The following is a 16,863-nucleotide window of genomic DNA, read 5'->3' on the forward strand; positions in this document are numbered from 1 at the left end:
ATAACCACAGTCATTGATCACGCCCCTGTAAGGCTTCATTCAGACGTCCGTATGCATTTTGCGGATCCGATCCATCTATCAGTGCATCCATAAAAATCATGCGGACATCTGAATGGAGCTTTACAGGGGGGGTAATCAATGACAGGGGGGTGATCAGGGAGTCTATATGGGGTGATAACCACAGTCATTGATCATGCCCCTGTAAGGCTTCATTCAGACGTCCGGATGCGTTTTGCGGATCCGATCCATCTATCAGTGCATCCGTAAAAATCATGCGGACATCTGAATGGAGCTTTACAGGGGGTTGATCAATGACAGGGGTGTAATCAATGACAGGGGGGTGATCAGGGAGTCTATATGGGGTGATAACCACAGTCATTGATCACGCCCCTGTAAGGCTTCATTCAGACGTCCGTATGCGTTTTGCGGATCCGATCCATCTATCAGTGCATCCGTAAAAATCATGCGGACATCTGAATGGAGCTTTACAGGGGGGTAATCAATGACAGGGGGGTGATCAGGGAGTCTATATGGGGTGATAACCACAGTCATTGATCATGCCCCTGTAAGGCTTCATTCAGACGTCCGGATGCGTTTTGCGGATCCGATCTATCTATCAGTGCATCCGTAAAAATCATGCGGACATCTGAATGGAGCTTTACAGGGGGGTAATCAATGACAGGGGGGTGATCAGGGAGTCTATATGGGGTGATAACCACAGTCATTGATCATGCCCCTGTAAGGCTTCATTCAGACGTCCGGATGCGTTTTGCGGATCCGATCCATCTATCAGTGCATCCGTAAAAATCATGCGGACATCTGAAAGGAGCTTTACAGGGGGGTAATCAATGACAGGGGGGTGATCAGGGAGTCTATATGGGGTGATCACCACAGTCATTGATCATGCCCCTGTAAGGCTTCATTCAGACGTCCGGATGCGTTTTGCGGATCCGATCCATCTATCAGTGGATCCGTAAAAATCATGCGGACGTCTGAATGGAGCTTTACAGGGGGTTGATCAATGACAGGGGGGTAATCAATGACAGGGGGGTGATCAGGGAGTCTATATGGGGTGATCAGGGGCTAATAAGGGGTTAATAAGTGACGGGGGGGTGTAGTGTAGTGTAGTGGTGCTTGGTGGGACTTTACTGAGCTACCTGTGTCCTCTGGTGGTCGATCCAAACAAAGGGGACCACCAGAGGACCAGGTAGCAGGTATATTAGACGCTGTTATCAAAACAGCGTCTAATATACCTGTTAGGGGTTAAAAAAAACACATCTCCAGCCTGCCAGCGAACGATCGCCGCTGGCAGGCTGGAGATCCACTCTCTTACCTTCCGTTCCTGTGAGCGCGTTCGCCTGTGTGCGCGCGTTCACAGGAAATCTCGCGTCTCGCGAGATGACGCATATATGCGTGACTGTGCGCAGGGCTGCCACCTCCGGAACGCGATCCTGCGTTAGGCGGTCCGGAGGTGGTTAAGGAACCAAAAGTAATGGGACAATTGGCTTCTCAGCTGTTCCATGGCCAGGTGTGTGTTATTCCCTGATTATCCCAATTACAATGAGCAGATAAAAATCTTCATTTCAAGTGTGCTATTTGCATTTGGAATCTGTTGCTGTCAACTCTCGAGTGGCGATCCAAAGAGCTGTCACTATCAGTGAAGCAAGTCATCATTAGGCTGAAAAAACAAAACAAACCCATCAGAGAGATAGCAAAAACATTAGGTGTGGCCAAAACAACTGTTTGGAACATTCTTAAAAAGAATGAACGCACCGGTGAGCTCAGCAACACCAAAAGACCCGGAAGACCACAGAAAACAACTGTGGTGGATGACCAAAGAATTCTTTCCCTGGTGAAGAAAACACCCTTCACAACAGTTGGCTAGGTCAAGAACACTCTCCAGGAGGTGTATGTGTGTCAAAGTCAACAATCAAGAGAAGACTTCACCAGAGCGAATACAGAGGGTTCACCACAAGATGTAAACCATTGGTGAGCCTCAAAAACAGGAAGGCCAGATTAGAGTTTGTCAAACAACATCTAAAAAAGCCTTCACAGTTTTGGAACAAAATCCTATGGACAGATGAGACCAAGATCAACTTGTAGCAGAGTGATGGGAAGAGAAGAGTATAGAGAAGGAAAGGAACTGCTCATGATCCTAAGCATGCCACCTCATCAGTGAAGCATGGTGGTGGTAGTGTCATGGCATGGGCATGTATGGCTGCCAATGGAACTGGTTCTCTTGTATTTATTGATGATGTTAGTGCTGACAAAAGCAGCATGATGAATTCTGAAGTGTTTCGGGCAATATTATCTGCTCATATTCAGCCAAATGCTTCAGAACTCATTAGACAGCGCTTCACAGTGCAGATGGACAATGATCCAAAGCATACTGCAAAAGCAACTGAAGAGTTTTTTAAGAGAAAGAAGTGGAATGTTATGCAATGGCCAACTCAATCTCCTGACATGAATCCGATTGAGCATGCATTTCACTTGCTAAAGACAAAACTGAAGGGAATATGCCCCAAGAACAAGCAGAAACTGAAGACAGTTCTAGTAGAGGCCGGGCAGAGCATCACCAGGGATGAAACCCAGCGTCTGGTGATGTCTTTGCGTTCCAGACTTCAGGCTGTAATTGACTGCAAAGGATTTGCAACCAAGTATTAAAAAGTGAAAATTTGATTTATGATTATTATTCTTTCCCATTACTTTTGGTTCCTTAACAAGTGGGAGGCACATATGCAAACTGTTGTAATTCCTACACCGTTCGCCTGATTTGGATGTAAATACCCTCAAATTTAAGCTGACAGTCTGCAGTTAAAGCACATCTTGTTTGTTTTATTTTAAATCCATTGTGGTTGTGTATCGAGCCAAAAATGTTAGAATTGTGTCAATGTCCCAATATTTATGGACCTGACTGTAGATTTTTGGGCACGGACAGGTAGCATAGTAGATTACCCCTTTGGTTGTACATCAGATACAGTTTTGTAATTTTGTACGTTTTGGTCTGCGTGGAGTTCATGAACTCCGTGGTCCTCAAAGTGTTGTCACAGGCCACGCATTTCCCACACGGGGAACAACCCCATTTAGGCCCCTTGGAGCCAAAAATTGTACCCTGCTTTCCAGGGGCATAGTAAGATCTGACCAAATGGTCTCCCAAAGTCTTCGACCTCCTAGGTACAACAGATGAATGTAAGGGTAATATTCAATCGAGAATTGGATCCGCCCTGAGTATCGGCCAAAATCTCTCCAATATTTCTTGCATGTGTTGCCACTGCGAATGGTAAGGGGTGATATATCTTACCGTCTAAGATGTTTCCTTCTTTGGTTTTGGATGGATGAGATCTTGTCGTGCTGAATGTTTGGCCCGGTTATACGCTCTCTTTACTGATCTCTTACTGTACCCTCTTTCCAAGAAACGTTGTCGCAGGATGTCTGACTGGGCCTCAAAGTCCTCATTGGTGGAGCACACTCTTCTGATCCTGATAAACTGACCAGTGGGTATTGCCTCAATTGTCTGAGGAGAGTGAGAGGATGATGCATGTAAGAGTGCATTGACAGCAGTCTCTTTTCTATATATATCAGTTTGTAAGTGGCCCAACGAATCACGTTTGATTAAAACATCCAAAAATTTGATTTGTTCCATGTTACGTGTGTAGGTCAAGTGGATGTTATACTTATTGTCATTAAGGATATCCATGAAGGATCCAAGGGCATCAGGGGTGCCTTGCCAAATTAAAAAAATGTTGTCGATGTACCGGGCCCAAAAAATGACCCGGTCCATCGACGTATGCCCATCAGACATGAAGAGCTCCCTCTCCCACAACCCCAGGAAGAGTTTGGCATATGAGGGCGCACAAGCCGCCCCCATTGCCGTCCCCCGGAGCTGCAGGTAGAAGGAGCCGTTAAAAGTAAAAAAATTATGCATGAGGGCAAATTGTAACAAGTCAATCAGGCAGGCAGAATTTTTTTTTTTTCACCATCCATCATAGACAAAAAAATAGGCAGCAGCGCGTATCCCATCCTTGTGATTGATGCTGGTGTAAAGTGATTCGACATCACATGTCACCAGCAACATATCAGGATCGAGGTGAATGCCATCAATTTTCTGGAGCAAATCGGCGGTATCCCGTGTGTATGATGGTAAGCCTTCTACCAAAGGCTTTAGATTATGAAATAAAAATTTGCATACATTCTCCAGAAAACCCCCACACCCTGATATAATCGGCATACCTGTTGGTTTTGTAGGGCTCTTGTGGATCTTGGGCAAGAGATATAAGGTTGGTATTGAGGGGTGTCGTACAGTTAGGGCTTCACATAGTTGTCGAGATATGACTCCATCAGTTACTGCCGCTTCCAATAAGTCCAGCAGTAGTTGACTGTAAGAGGAGAGGGGGTTGAAAGTAAATTTTTTATAACACGCCATATCCCTCATTTGGCGATAGGCCTCCATCTCATACATTTTACGAGGCCAAATAACAATATTCCCCCCCTTGTCTGCCGGTTTGAACACTACGTCCTTCCAGAACCGTAGATTCTTCAAACTCCTGCGTTGGTCAAACGTCAAATTGTCATGAGTTCTCTTGACGGATAGTTGGGAGAGTTCCTTAGATACTGATCTCACAAAGAGATCCACCGCTGGACATAATGACAAGGGGGGGAATTTGTCAGAGCGCTTTCTGATAACCGTGGGGACCTTACCCGAGGTTTCTCTCTGTTCCTCTAATAAACTCTCCAAAATATTCAAAGTTTCTTCTTCTGTAGGTACGCCTGAGGGGTTTTCTTCTTCAGGTTTAAAGAACCACCTCTTAAAGATCAGTGATCGACCAAACAAATGGAGATCTTTTATCGCTGTAAACGTATCAAGAGAAGCAGAGGGTGAGAACGTAAGTCCTTTCTGTAGGACAGAGATGTCCACGTTGGAAAGGTGGTGATCAGAAAGATTGATTACCTTCAGGTTCTTATCTTGATGTGGGTCATTTCTCTGTCTCCTCTTATAAGGTTGGGTCCTATGTTCCCATTTCCTTTAATTTTGACCCCTCCATCTGGTCATCATCCCAGGGCTAGTGTGTCCACTCGCCTGACTGCCTGTGTTGCTAGTTGCAGATAAAGACGAGATGGACGAGGACTGGACCATTGTGTCAGATCGTTGGACACGTCGCCATCGATACATCTTCTTATTTTGTGCATCAATAAGATCCCTATTAAATTTCTTGGACTTTAGTTGTTGGATATCCCTCTCCCACGTCTCAAATTGTGCCTCCAATTGGAGATTAAAGGAAGTCCATTCCTCATTTGAGATCGCTGCCTGTAGGTGATTTTGTGTTGTCTTGATCTCTTTATCCAATATTGAGAGGGTGTTGGCATTTAAGCCAATCAACAGCTCCATGAACTTCATGAAGCTGTTTGTGCAAATCTCCTCCCATTTATCTATAAATGTTTAATCTTCTATCGGAAAGGATGGGAACACTTAAATGCGTAGACCCCTAGGGACTAGACCCCTCTGTATGTAATTTTCTAAAGAAGCCTTATTCCACCAAGTTTTTATTTTACGGTGGAGTTGAGACCTCAATGTGCCCTGTAATGCACCCACATCCATGCGTGTATTAAAATCAACAGATGAACTGTCATCTCTAAAAACCCACGAGACGAGACTGCCAGGTACGTTCTCTCGTTCTAAAATCCATGGGGCCTGTAACCAAACAAAATCTGTGGAAACCACAGTGGATAAACTGATTAGATACAAAAATAGGTTACAAAAGAATTGTGTGAAGCAATGGTATAGCAGAAAAAGCCTCTCACACGAGCTTAAGGGCTCTTTCACACCTGCGTTATTGTCTTCCGGCATAGAGTTCCGTCGTCGGGGCTCTATGCCGGAAGAATCCTGATCAGGATTATCCTAATGCATTCTGAATGGAGAGAAATCCGTTCAGGATGCATCAGGATGTCTTCAGTTCCGGAACGGATTGTTTGTTGGCCGGAGAAAATACCGCAGCATGCTGCGCTTTTTGCTCCGGCCAAAAATCCGGAACACTTGCCGCAAGGCCGGATCCGGAATTAATGCCCATTGAAAGGCATTGATCCGGATCCGGCCTTAAGCTAAACGTCGTTTCGGCGCATTGCCGGAGCCGACATTTAGCTTTTTCAGAGTGGTTACCATGGCTGCCGGGACGCTAAAGTCCTGACAGCCATGGTAAAGTGTAGCGGGGAGCGGGGGAGCAGCATACTTACCGTCCGTGCGGCTCCCCGGGCGCTCCAGAGTGACGTCAGGGCGCCCCACGCTCATGGATGACGTGTCGCATGGATCACGTCATCCATGCGCATGGGGCGCTCTGACGTCATTCTGGAGCGCCCCGGGAGCCGCACGGACTGTAAGTATACTGCTCCCCTGCTCCCCACTCCTACTATGGCAACCAGGACTTTAATAGCGTCCTGGGTGCCATAGTAACACTGAAAGCATTTGGAAGACGGTTCCGTCTTCAAATGCTTTCAGTACACTTGCGTTTTTCCGGATCCGGCGGGCACCTCCGGCAAGTGGAGTACACGCCGGATCCGGACAACGCAAGTGTGAAAGAGGCCTAACTCAGAAACAACTAGAGAACCTATAAACGGACACTGAGAGCTACTAAGCTATGAAAATATTATTTTATTGAATACATAATTAAAAATACAAGGGAGATGACAGACAAATGCAAAAAGTGCGGTACAATCCTGGGAGAGTTTATAGAGTACAGAACAATATAATGAAGCAAGTGACCTAAGCACAAGAGCCTGTAACCGAGAAAGCTGCTATATAAGATATATATTTAAAAAGATATCCACTATCCATAACAGTGCAGATAATGTCATCAAGTATAAAGTGCATGTGCAAGCTGCAGTATAAGCAGAAAAAACATGGCAACTCTCAGGTGTGAATATTTAATTGGATATATATCTATTCAATCAAATGCAGCACCATAGTAAAGTGTATGTGCAAACCACATAAAATTGGCAAAGAAATATACTAAACGTTTGTTCAGGAGGCTCAAACCGCAGTAAAATACATCAAATGAGCGGAAAGAAGGAGGGTCACATACCGTATTTTAAGAGTAACAAATCCACAGAAGGACCGCACACCCCGACGAGCGTTTCGATTGAAACCTTCCTCTGGGGGTACAGTCTTCCTACTGGAGAGGCTATATTTAAATGGGTGCTCCACCAATCAGGGCACACCAATCAAATGTGAAATGCAAACATATGATGTCAATTAGGTTAACTGACCTATCGCTGTCCTTCTAAGGGGTAAAGGCGCGGGTGGGCCGTGCGATGGCCAATCGCACAGGTACAGCCGCACATACCGTTCAAGGACCTTCGGTAACGTCATAATCCCACGAGATGTTCGGCGGTCACGTGATGGCCTGTCACGCGGCCGGCGAAGTCAGGGGGATGAATCACATGATCGCAACTCGGGATCACATGATCCACAACAACACAATAGCCGGGAGATGGAGTGTAAGGAAAGGGGGTCACATGATCGCGAATCGCGATCAAATGAATAGTGTAATTCAAATAATGGAGGTGTTTCCCATAGGGAGTCGCGATCACATGATCTTCACCAGCACAACAGCCGGAAGATGGAACATAACAAGAGAAGGTCACATGATCGCGAGTCACTACCAAATGAGTGAGATAACATGTGATGAAATTGTACGTCTTCGTAGGGTACACTATGCCCATACATAATAATAATGGTAAATTAATAGTGAATTGTGAATTAATATATGAAGTGAGTCAAAGATCACTTAATGAATAGGTGAACTCAGTGGGGCGTGAACAAATCAATCATTAAAGATATACATAAAAATATAATATATATTATATCATATAATATATTATATATAAAATTGGGGAAACGAAAAAGAGAAAAAGAGAAAAAAAAATATATATATATATATAAGTTAAATATCCGTGACTGTGATAGTGCTAAATAATGAAATTGATGAAAATAATCATATGACGATTATGGGATTGTTATGGCAAGAACAAGACCATAAATCGATACAAAAAGAGAACATAGTGTGACATTTCCATCCTCAGGTTATGTCTCTGATGACGCTGATTATCCAAAAGAGTATGCCCGAGGTCCTTGTGGAATGATGAAAGTGGATGAATTAGCCTATGTATAGAAAAACAGCGTTAGTAAAAAAAAAAAAACTCTCCAGTAGGAAGATACACAGAACAATGCATGAACATGAAACCTGTTAAAAAGACAAACAACTATTTAAAAAAATATTTTCTCTAAGAGTAAAACATATGTCTACATGTTCACTGCAGGAACCCCCTGCAGGGCATTATTGAGGCCTTTAGGTTGCGTGGTGTCCAAGGTCCAAATTCACTTTGTTTCTAATTGGGCCAGGCATTTCATCAAATTGCCACCACGCATACCTAGGTCTATGTGGTCTATTCCACAGACCTTCAGAAATGAGGGGTCACTGTCGTGAAAGTTCCTAAAATGTCTCGCAATCGGTTTTAAATCGTCCACATCAGTGGAATCTTTTGATTTCAGGATGTCTCGGACATGTTCACGGACTCGTACTTTTAATTCCCTTCTTGTCAGTCCGACATAGATTTTTGGGCACGGACAGGTAGCATGGTAGATTACCCCTTTGGTTGTACATGAGATACAGTGTGTAATTTTGTACGTTTTGGTCTGCGTGGAGTTCATGAACTCTGTGGTCCTCAAAATGTTGTCACAGGCCACGCATTTCCCACAAGGGGAACAACTCCATTTAGGCCCCTTCGAGCCAAAAATTGTACCCTGCTTTCCAGGGGCATAGTAAGATCTGACCAAATAGTCTCCCAAAGTCTTCGCCCTCCTAGGTACAGCAGATGGATGTAAGGGTAATATTCTATCGAGAATAGGATCCGCCCTGAGTATCGGCCAAAATCTCTCCAATATTCCTCGTATGTGTTGCCACTGCGAATGGTAAGGGGTGATATATCTTACCGTGTCAGGTGTTTCTTTCTTTGGTTTTGGATGGATGAGATCTTGTCGTGCTGAATGTTTGGCCCGGTTATACGCTCTCTTTACTGATCTCTTACTGTACCCTCTTTCCAAGAAATGTTGTCGCAGGATGCTTGACTGGGCCTCAAAGTCCTCATTGGTGGAGCACACTTTTCTGATCCTGAAAAACTGACCAGTGGGTATTGCCTCAATTGTCTGAGGAGAGTGAGAGGATGATGCATGTAAGAGTGCATTGACAGCAGTCTCTTTTCTATATATATATCAGTTTGTAAGTGGCCCAACGAATCACATTTGATTAAAACATCCAAAATTCAATTTGTTCCATGTTATGTTTGTAGGTCAAGTGGATGTTATACTTATTGTCATTAAGGATATCCATGAAGGATCCAAGGGCATCAGGGGTGCCTTGCCAAATTAAAAAAATGTCGTCGATGTACCAGGCCCAAAAAATGATCCGGTCCATCGACGTATGCCCATCAGACATGAAAAGCTCCCTCTTCCACAACCCCAGGAAGAGGTTGGCATATGAGGGCGCACAAGCCGCCCCCATTGCCGTCCCCCGGAGCTGCAGGTAGAAGGAGCCGTTAAAAGTAAAAGAATTATGCATGAGGGCAAATTGTAACAAGTCAATCAGGCAGGCAGAAATTTTTTTATCACCATCCGTCATAGACAAAAAATAGGCAGCAGCGCGTATCCCATCCTTGTGATTGATGCTGGTGTAAAGTGATTCGACATCACATGTCACCAGCAACATATCAGGATCGAGGTGAATGCCATCAATTTTCTGGAGCAAATCGGCGGTATCCCGAGTGTATGATGGTAAGCCTTCTACCAAAGGCTTTAGATTATGATCTAAAAATTTGCATACATTCTCCAGAAGACCCACACACCCTGATATAATCGGCCTACCTGTTGGTTTTGTAGGGCTCTTGTGGATCTTGGGCAAGAGATATAAGGTTGGTATTGAGGGGTGTCGTACAGGTAGTGCTTCACATAGTTGTCGAGATATGACTCCATCAGTTACTGCCGCTTCCAATAAGTCCAGCAGTAGTTGACTGTAAGAGGAGAGGGGGTTGAAAGTAAATTTTTTATAACACGCCATATCCCTCAATTGGCGATAGGCCTCCGTCTCATACATTTTACGAGGCCAAATAACAATTTCCCCCCCCCCTTGTCTGCCGGTTTGAACACAACGTCCTTCCAGGACTATTAATTCACAATTATTATTATGTATGGGCGTAGTGTACCCTACTAAGACGTACAATTTCATCACATGTTATCTCACTCATTTGGTCGTGACTCGCGATCATGTGACCTTCTCTTGTTATGTTCCATCTTCCGGCTGTTGTGCTGGTTAAGATCATGTGATCGCGACTCCCTATGGGAAACACCTCCATTATTTGAATTACACTATTCATTTGATCACGATTCGCGATCATGTGACCCCCTTTCCTTACACTCCATCTCCCGGCTATTGTGTTGTTGTGGATCATGTGATCCCGAGTTGCGATCATGTGATTCATCCCCCTGACTTCGCCGGCCGCGTGACAGGCCATCACGTGACCGCCGAACATCTCGTGGGATTATGACGTTACCGAAGGTCCTTGAACGGTATGTGCGGCTGTACCTGTGCGATTGGCCATCGCACGGCCCACCCGCGCCTTTACCCCTTAGAAGGACAGCGATAGGTCAGTTAACCTAATTGACATCATATGTTTGCATTTCACATTTGATTGGTGTGCCCTGATTGGTGGAGCACCCATTTAAATATAGCTTCTCCAGTAGGAAGACTGTACCCCCAGAGGAAGGTTTCAATCGAAACGCGCGTCGGGGTGTGCGGTCCTCCTGTGGATTTGTTACTCTTAAGATACGGTATGTGACCCTCCTTCTTTCCGCTCATTTGATGTATTTTACTGCGGTTTGAGCCTCCTGAACAAACGTTTAGTATATTTCTTTGCCAATTGTATGTGGTTTGCACATGAAGTTTACTATGGTGCTGCATTTGATTGAATAGATATATATCCAATTAAATATTCACACCTGAGAGTTGCCATAGTTTTTCTGCTTATACTGCAGCTTGCACATGCACTTTATACTTGATGACATTATCTGCACTCTCATGGATAGTGGATATATTTTTAAATATATATCTTATATAGTAGCTTTCTGTCATCTCCCTGATCCTGCGCACCCCAACCCCTGACTGCAGTATTACCTATGAACACTTGTTTGTGATAATATGCTGATAATTGTGTTGCCTAATAGGCCCTTTAGACAACCTTATGTCTGAAGTAGTGTAAGGATGATTCTTTGATTGCACCAAGTTTCCTGCTTCCCGTGGTACTAGAGAGGTCATCGACAAGCCAGTGTTGCTATGTCAGAGATAAATAAGAAAAGCGAATGTGTCCATCCTATGGCATGATGGAAATGTGAATTGGAGGAGGTTTCTTTCCTATTTTATCTTTGTTTTAAAAGGTGGAGTTTTTTTCTTTTACTTGTTACAGAAAAATTGACTCTATGACCTGCTCCAATGGATAATTGTGCACATGTACATCAGACATTTATATCATTGTAAGACTTCTGAAATGAATTGCTTGGACCAAACTTTATTTAGGGTTTTATAGCAAAGGGGTTAATACATATAACCTCACAACTTTTCTGTTTTAATGTATTATTTTGTTTTATTATTTCATGTTAAAGGAATTCTGTCACCTACATAACATGTTTCAAAACTGATTATATAGCTCTGTGGTAGGCAGATATATAACACTGATGGTACCTGGCTTTAGGTTTTCAGAGTCTCCAAAGTGCCAAAAACTGAGGGTACTTTCACACTTGCGGCAGGACGGATCCGACAGGCTGTTCACCATGTCGGATTCGTCCTGCAGCTATTTCGCAGTGCCGCCGGACCGCCGCTCCGTCCCCATTGATTATAATTGGGACGGGGGCGGAGCTCCGGCACAGCACGGCGGTGCACGGCGAAAGGCCGCCGGACTAAAATTACTGCATGTCAGGCTTTTTAGTCCAACGGCTTTCGCCGTGCACCGTCGTGCTGCGCCGGAGCTCCGCCCCGTCCCCATTATAGTCAATGGGGACAGAGTGGCGGTACGGCGAAATAGCCGCAGAACGGATCCGACATGGTGAGCAGCCTGTCGGATCCGTCCTGCCGGAAGTGTGAAAGTACCTTAAGTTTTAAAGATATGCAAATTACTTATCGAAAGTGCCCAGGGGCGGCGAAAGTGCCCAGTGCTGTGCTCCCCGTCTTACTGGCACCTGACTCCTCCGCTCTGTAGGTAGGTAATTTGCATATCTTTAAAACTTCATTTTTGGCACTTTAGAGACTGTGAAAAACTAAAGTCAGGTACCATCAGTGTTATATATCTGCCTCTCACAGAGCTATATAATCAGTTTAAAACATGTTACATGTATGTAGGTGACAGACTCCCTTTAAAACAAGGTCTTTTTTTTTTTTATTCCACTCAATTTTAACAATTTTGTCAGGTCCATTTTGTCCATTGTACTGCATACCTATAAGCACAGCTGGAGGACTGTTAAATGTAAGTAACACTGTTGTAGCAGGAGCAGACACGAGATAAGTTCTTTAACATTTTTTCTTTTTTCAATTCTAGATCCATATGTAAAGATTCACCTCATGCAAAATGGGAAAAGACTAAAAAAGAAGAAAACTACAGTGAAAAAAAAAGACCCTGAACCCATACTTCAATGAGTCCTTCAGTTTTGAGATTCCATTTGAACAAATACAGGTATAATAACACCTACTTCATAAGTAAGATTCTGAAAGGGACTACATAAAGAAGTGCAAAACGTTTTGGCACACTAGTGCCTCTGAACTAATACACACACCAGACTTCCTCAAAATAAAGATCCAATACTATACTCTCCCTGAATAAAGATCCAAAACCAGACTTCCTCTAAATAAAGTCCACAGACCTTCAGATAAGAAAGAGTCCTGTCAACCTCCAGTCCTTCAGCTTGAGTATCAGGAGGTTAGGACAGAATTGTCTTAAGTGAAACACCAAATCCTTTCTTTTGAGCATTACTGTTGGATTTTTGGTTGCCGGTTATATGCAACATAGACCATAATGCAATCATCTCTGGGCTATTTAGGACAAACTCTAAAAGTGACAACTTTGAAAGGAAGTTATCCAACGACCTTTGTTAGCTTGGGGTAGACTTGTTCCATTTTTGTCTGAAAGGACCTCCATTAATGAACATCTGTCACCATTATCAACCCTATTATTCTGTCTCAGCATCGGTTGTGCGACAAGCTTCTTGTAGACCCAGTCTGTAAGGATGTGTGCGGCAGGTTGAATGATCACTTTAACAGATAGCTTACTCAATTAATAAAGACTCCAGAGGTGATTTTCAATGCTTCTTTATGCTTCAAGGTAGCAAGGGTATAAACATAGAGGCTTTTTAATAGGTAAATTTCTAATGAAGTTACACAGCTCCCACACTCTGCAGTCTCTTCATAACAACTATACAAAATGGAGTTACAGCAGGAAATGGAGGGTGGGAACAACCAACTAGCCAGAAACAGCAGGGGTGTAAGGATCATACCAAATAATATAGTAACATAACATGTAATAACAACTGCTAGACAGTAAAAGCTGCATGGCAGCACACTCCCCGTCTGGTATCGTGAGATACCACTATACACTACATTATTTTCTTTTAACATACTATTAACATTGCATACAGTAACATGCTATTTCACCTTCTCAAGTCTATAAGCTAGCTATAGTAAAGGTCTTAAGTGACTCCTTCACATATGTTGAATCAGAATTTTTGGACGCAGGCATAATTAGGACTGTCTCGGTGACTGGTCTCAGGAAGGTTTTTGATGCCCCATCCTTAACGATCCTGACTTCCACACTTCGGACTCTTCCATCATCACTAGTAATGGCCTTTGTAATAAGTCCAACTGGCCACTGAATCCGGTGAGCTTGCTGGTCTTTTAACAGGACCAGGTCCCGTTCCTTTAAGTTAGGCTTCTGGGTTTGCCACTTTTTACGTCCTTGAAGAAGTGTGAGGTATTCCTTCCTCCATCTGTCCCAGAAACAATCTGCAAGGTATTGAGCGTATCTCCACTGACGTTTATATATGTCCTTTTCATCGAAGATACCCTTTGGCGCTGGAATCTGTCCAATCTTCCGGCTCAATAATGTAGCTGGAGTTAAGATAGTCAGAAATTCTGGGTCTGTAGATACGGCGGTCAACGGTCTTGAGTTGATTATTGCTGCAACCTCAGCAAGAAATGTGGTGAGCACTTCATGGGTAAGGCGTGAAGAACTCACATCAAGCAACATTGAATCCAGTATGCGCCTTGCCATCCCAATCATGCGTTCCCATACTCCGCCCATGTGTGAAGAGTGTGGTGGGTTGAATTTCCACACGCAGCCTTGATCACTCAAATAACTTCCAACTTGTTGTTGGTCTATCTGTAACTCTCTACAAGCGCCAATGAAGTTAGTTCCACAATCCGATCTCAACATCTTCACGGGACCTCTTAGAGCAAGAAATCTCCTTAGAGCATTGATAAAACTCGAAGTGTCCATTGACTCAATTACTTCGATATGTACGGCTCTTACACTTAAGCAGGTGAACATTACAGCCCATCTTTTGCTGTTGACTTGACCACCACGAGTTCTTCTAGCCGTTACTGTCCATGGTCCAAATATATCGATTCCGACATATGCAAAAGGTGTATCTTCACTCAGTCTGTCTGCAGGTAGGTCAGCCATCTGTTGATACTGCTGTCTACCTCTTAACTTCTGACATTTGACACAGTTGTGAATGATCGTGGCTATTTGTCTTTTCACTCCAACTATCCAGAACCCTGCAACTCTGATTGCACCTTCTGTGTAGTGTCTTCCTCGATGTCTGACTCTCTCGTGGTAATGCCGGATAATCAAGGTTGCCAAATTGTGGCTTCTTGGTACTATCAAGGGGTTCTGTTCTTTTCTTGGCAAGTTTGACTTATTTAGTCGTCCACCGACTCGTAGCATGCCCTCATTGTCGATTATTGGGTTCAGTTTGAATAGTGGGCTACTCTTTGAGACTGGTCTATTGCCTCTCAAGCACTTAATCTCTTCTGCAAAGACTTCTTCTTGCACAAGACGTATGACGAATAACTCTGCCTTCTCATACTCTAACGCATTGGGTGACTCCTTGCAGGTGTGCCATCCATGACAAGACGATGTCTGATTAGACTTGCAGAAAGTCTGCGCAATATGACTCAATCTTGTTATAGTCTTCACCAATCTTTTCCAAGAAGAGAAACGTTCAAAACGTCTCACTTCCAAGTTTCTTCTTGAACAGATGTTGGAACTTAATATTATTACTTCAGGGTGGATTTCTGGATCAGTATCTGGATCCACCAGGTGGAAATCAATATCTTCTTTTGAGTTTGTAGAAGACTGGTCCGTTAAAAACTTGGGTCCTGAAAACCAAATGGTTTGCGTGAGGACAACTGCTGGCACTGACCTCGTAGCAATATCTGCGGGATTCAAACCAGTCGGGACATAGTTCCATTGTTCAGGTCTACTGATTTTCCTTATTCGTTCTACCCTGTTAGCCACATACACATAGAACCTCCTTACACTGTTGCATATGTAGCCAAGTACGACTTTGCTGTCAGTGTAGTACTTAACCTGATCAATTTCAGCGTCCATTTCATTTTGCAGGAATTCTGCGACTTCGACAGCTAGGGTTGCGCCACACAATTCTAATCTTGGAATAGTGTGAGCAGGTTTTGGAGCTAACTTGGCTCTTCCTAGTAGAAAACCGACATAGGATCTCCCAGAGGGATCTATGATCTTGAGATAAGCCAGAGCCGCTATAGCCTCGGTAAATGCATCACAAAAGATATGAATCTCTTTCCTCAGACTTCTTGAAATTGAAGTGGGTGAATAGCAGCGCGGGATATTAAGTTCTTCCAGTACTTTCATGGAGTTTCTCCATTTCTCCCATTTAGGCAGTAGGTCTACTGGCAGAGGGGCATCCCAATCTGTTACTCTCTCAGTAAGCTGGCGAAGTATGGATCTCCCTTGGACGGTAACTGGAGTCACAAAGCCTAGGGGATCGTAAAGGCTATTAACAGTTGACAGAACTCCTCGTCTGGTAAATGGCTTCTTGGCGTCAGAGACCTGAAAGGTGAATGTATCTGAAGTTATATTCCAGAGAAGACTGAGACTCCTTTGAGTGGGTAGGGCATCTACTCCCAAGTCCAAATCCTTCAAATCCTTAGCATGATCTTCTGGATTGAAAGACTTCATTACTTCACTGCTATTAGATGCAATCTTATGAAGCCTTAAGTTCAGCAGTCAACAGGAGCTGTTGAGTTCTTTTTATCAGATTGACGGCTTCTTCAGGTGTTGAAAAGGATTTCAGGCCATCGTCAACATAAAAATCTCTCTCAATAAATTGCCTGCTGTCAGATCTGAATTCCTTTTCACCTTCCTGCGCTGTTCTTCTCAGTCCATAAGTTGCCACGGCAGGAGATGGAATATTTCCAAAGACATGGACTCTAATGCGATAATCTATCACCTGATCATTAACGTCATTGTTGCGGTGCCACAAGAACCGGAGATAATTTCTGTGGTCCTCTTTGACTATAAAACAGTGGAACATCTGTTGGACGTCAGCTGTCACGGCAATTGGTTCCTTCCTGAACCGCATCAACACTCCTACAAGGTTGTTTGTTAGATTTGGACCAGTTAGAAGAACGTTATTTAAAGAGGTTCCCTGGAACTGAGCGCTTGAGTCAAAGACTATTCTGATTTGCCCCGGTTTACGAGGATGGTAGACTCCAAAGGATGGAAGGTACCAGCATTCTTCAC

General features: G+C 43.8%; 1 protein-coding gene across 1 annotated transcript in view; it reads left to right on the forward strand.

Moving 5' to 3' along the window:
- LOC120995132 (synaptotagmin-2-like) overlaps positions 1–16,863 on the forward strand; it is a 619,044-nt gene that overhangs the window by 573,013 nt on the left and 29,168 nt on the right. Inside the window, 2 exon segments of the mRNA XM_040424147.1 lie at positions 12,631–12,695; positions 12,697–12,765. Of these exon segments, the coding sequence (XP_040280081.1) occupies positions 12,631–12,695; positions 12,697–12,765 (134 nt within the window).

Source organism: Bufo bufo, chromosome 3, assembly GCF_905171765.1.
Source record: "Bufo bufo chromosome 3, aBufBuf1.1, whole genome shotgun sequence".
Taxonomy (NCBI): Eukaryota; Metazoa; Chordata; class Amphibia; order Anura; family Bufonidae; genus Bufo; species Bufo bufo.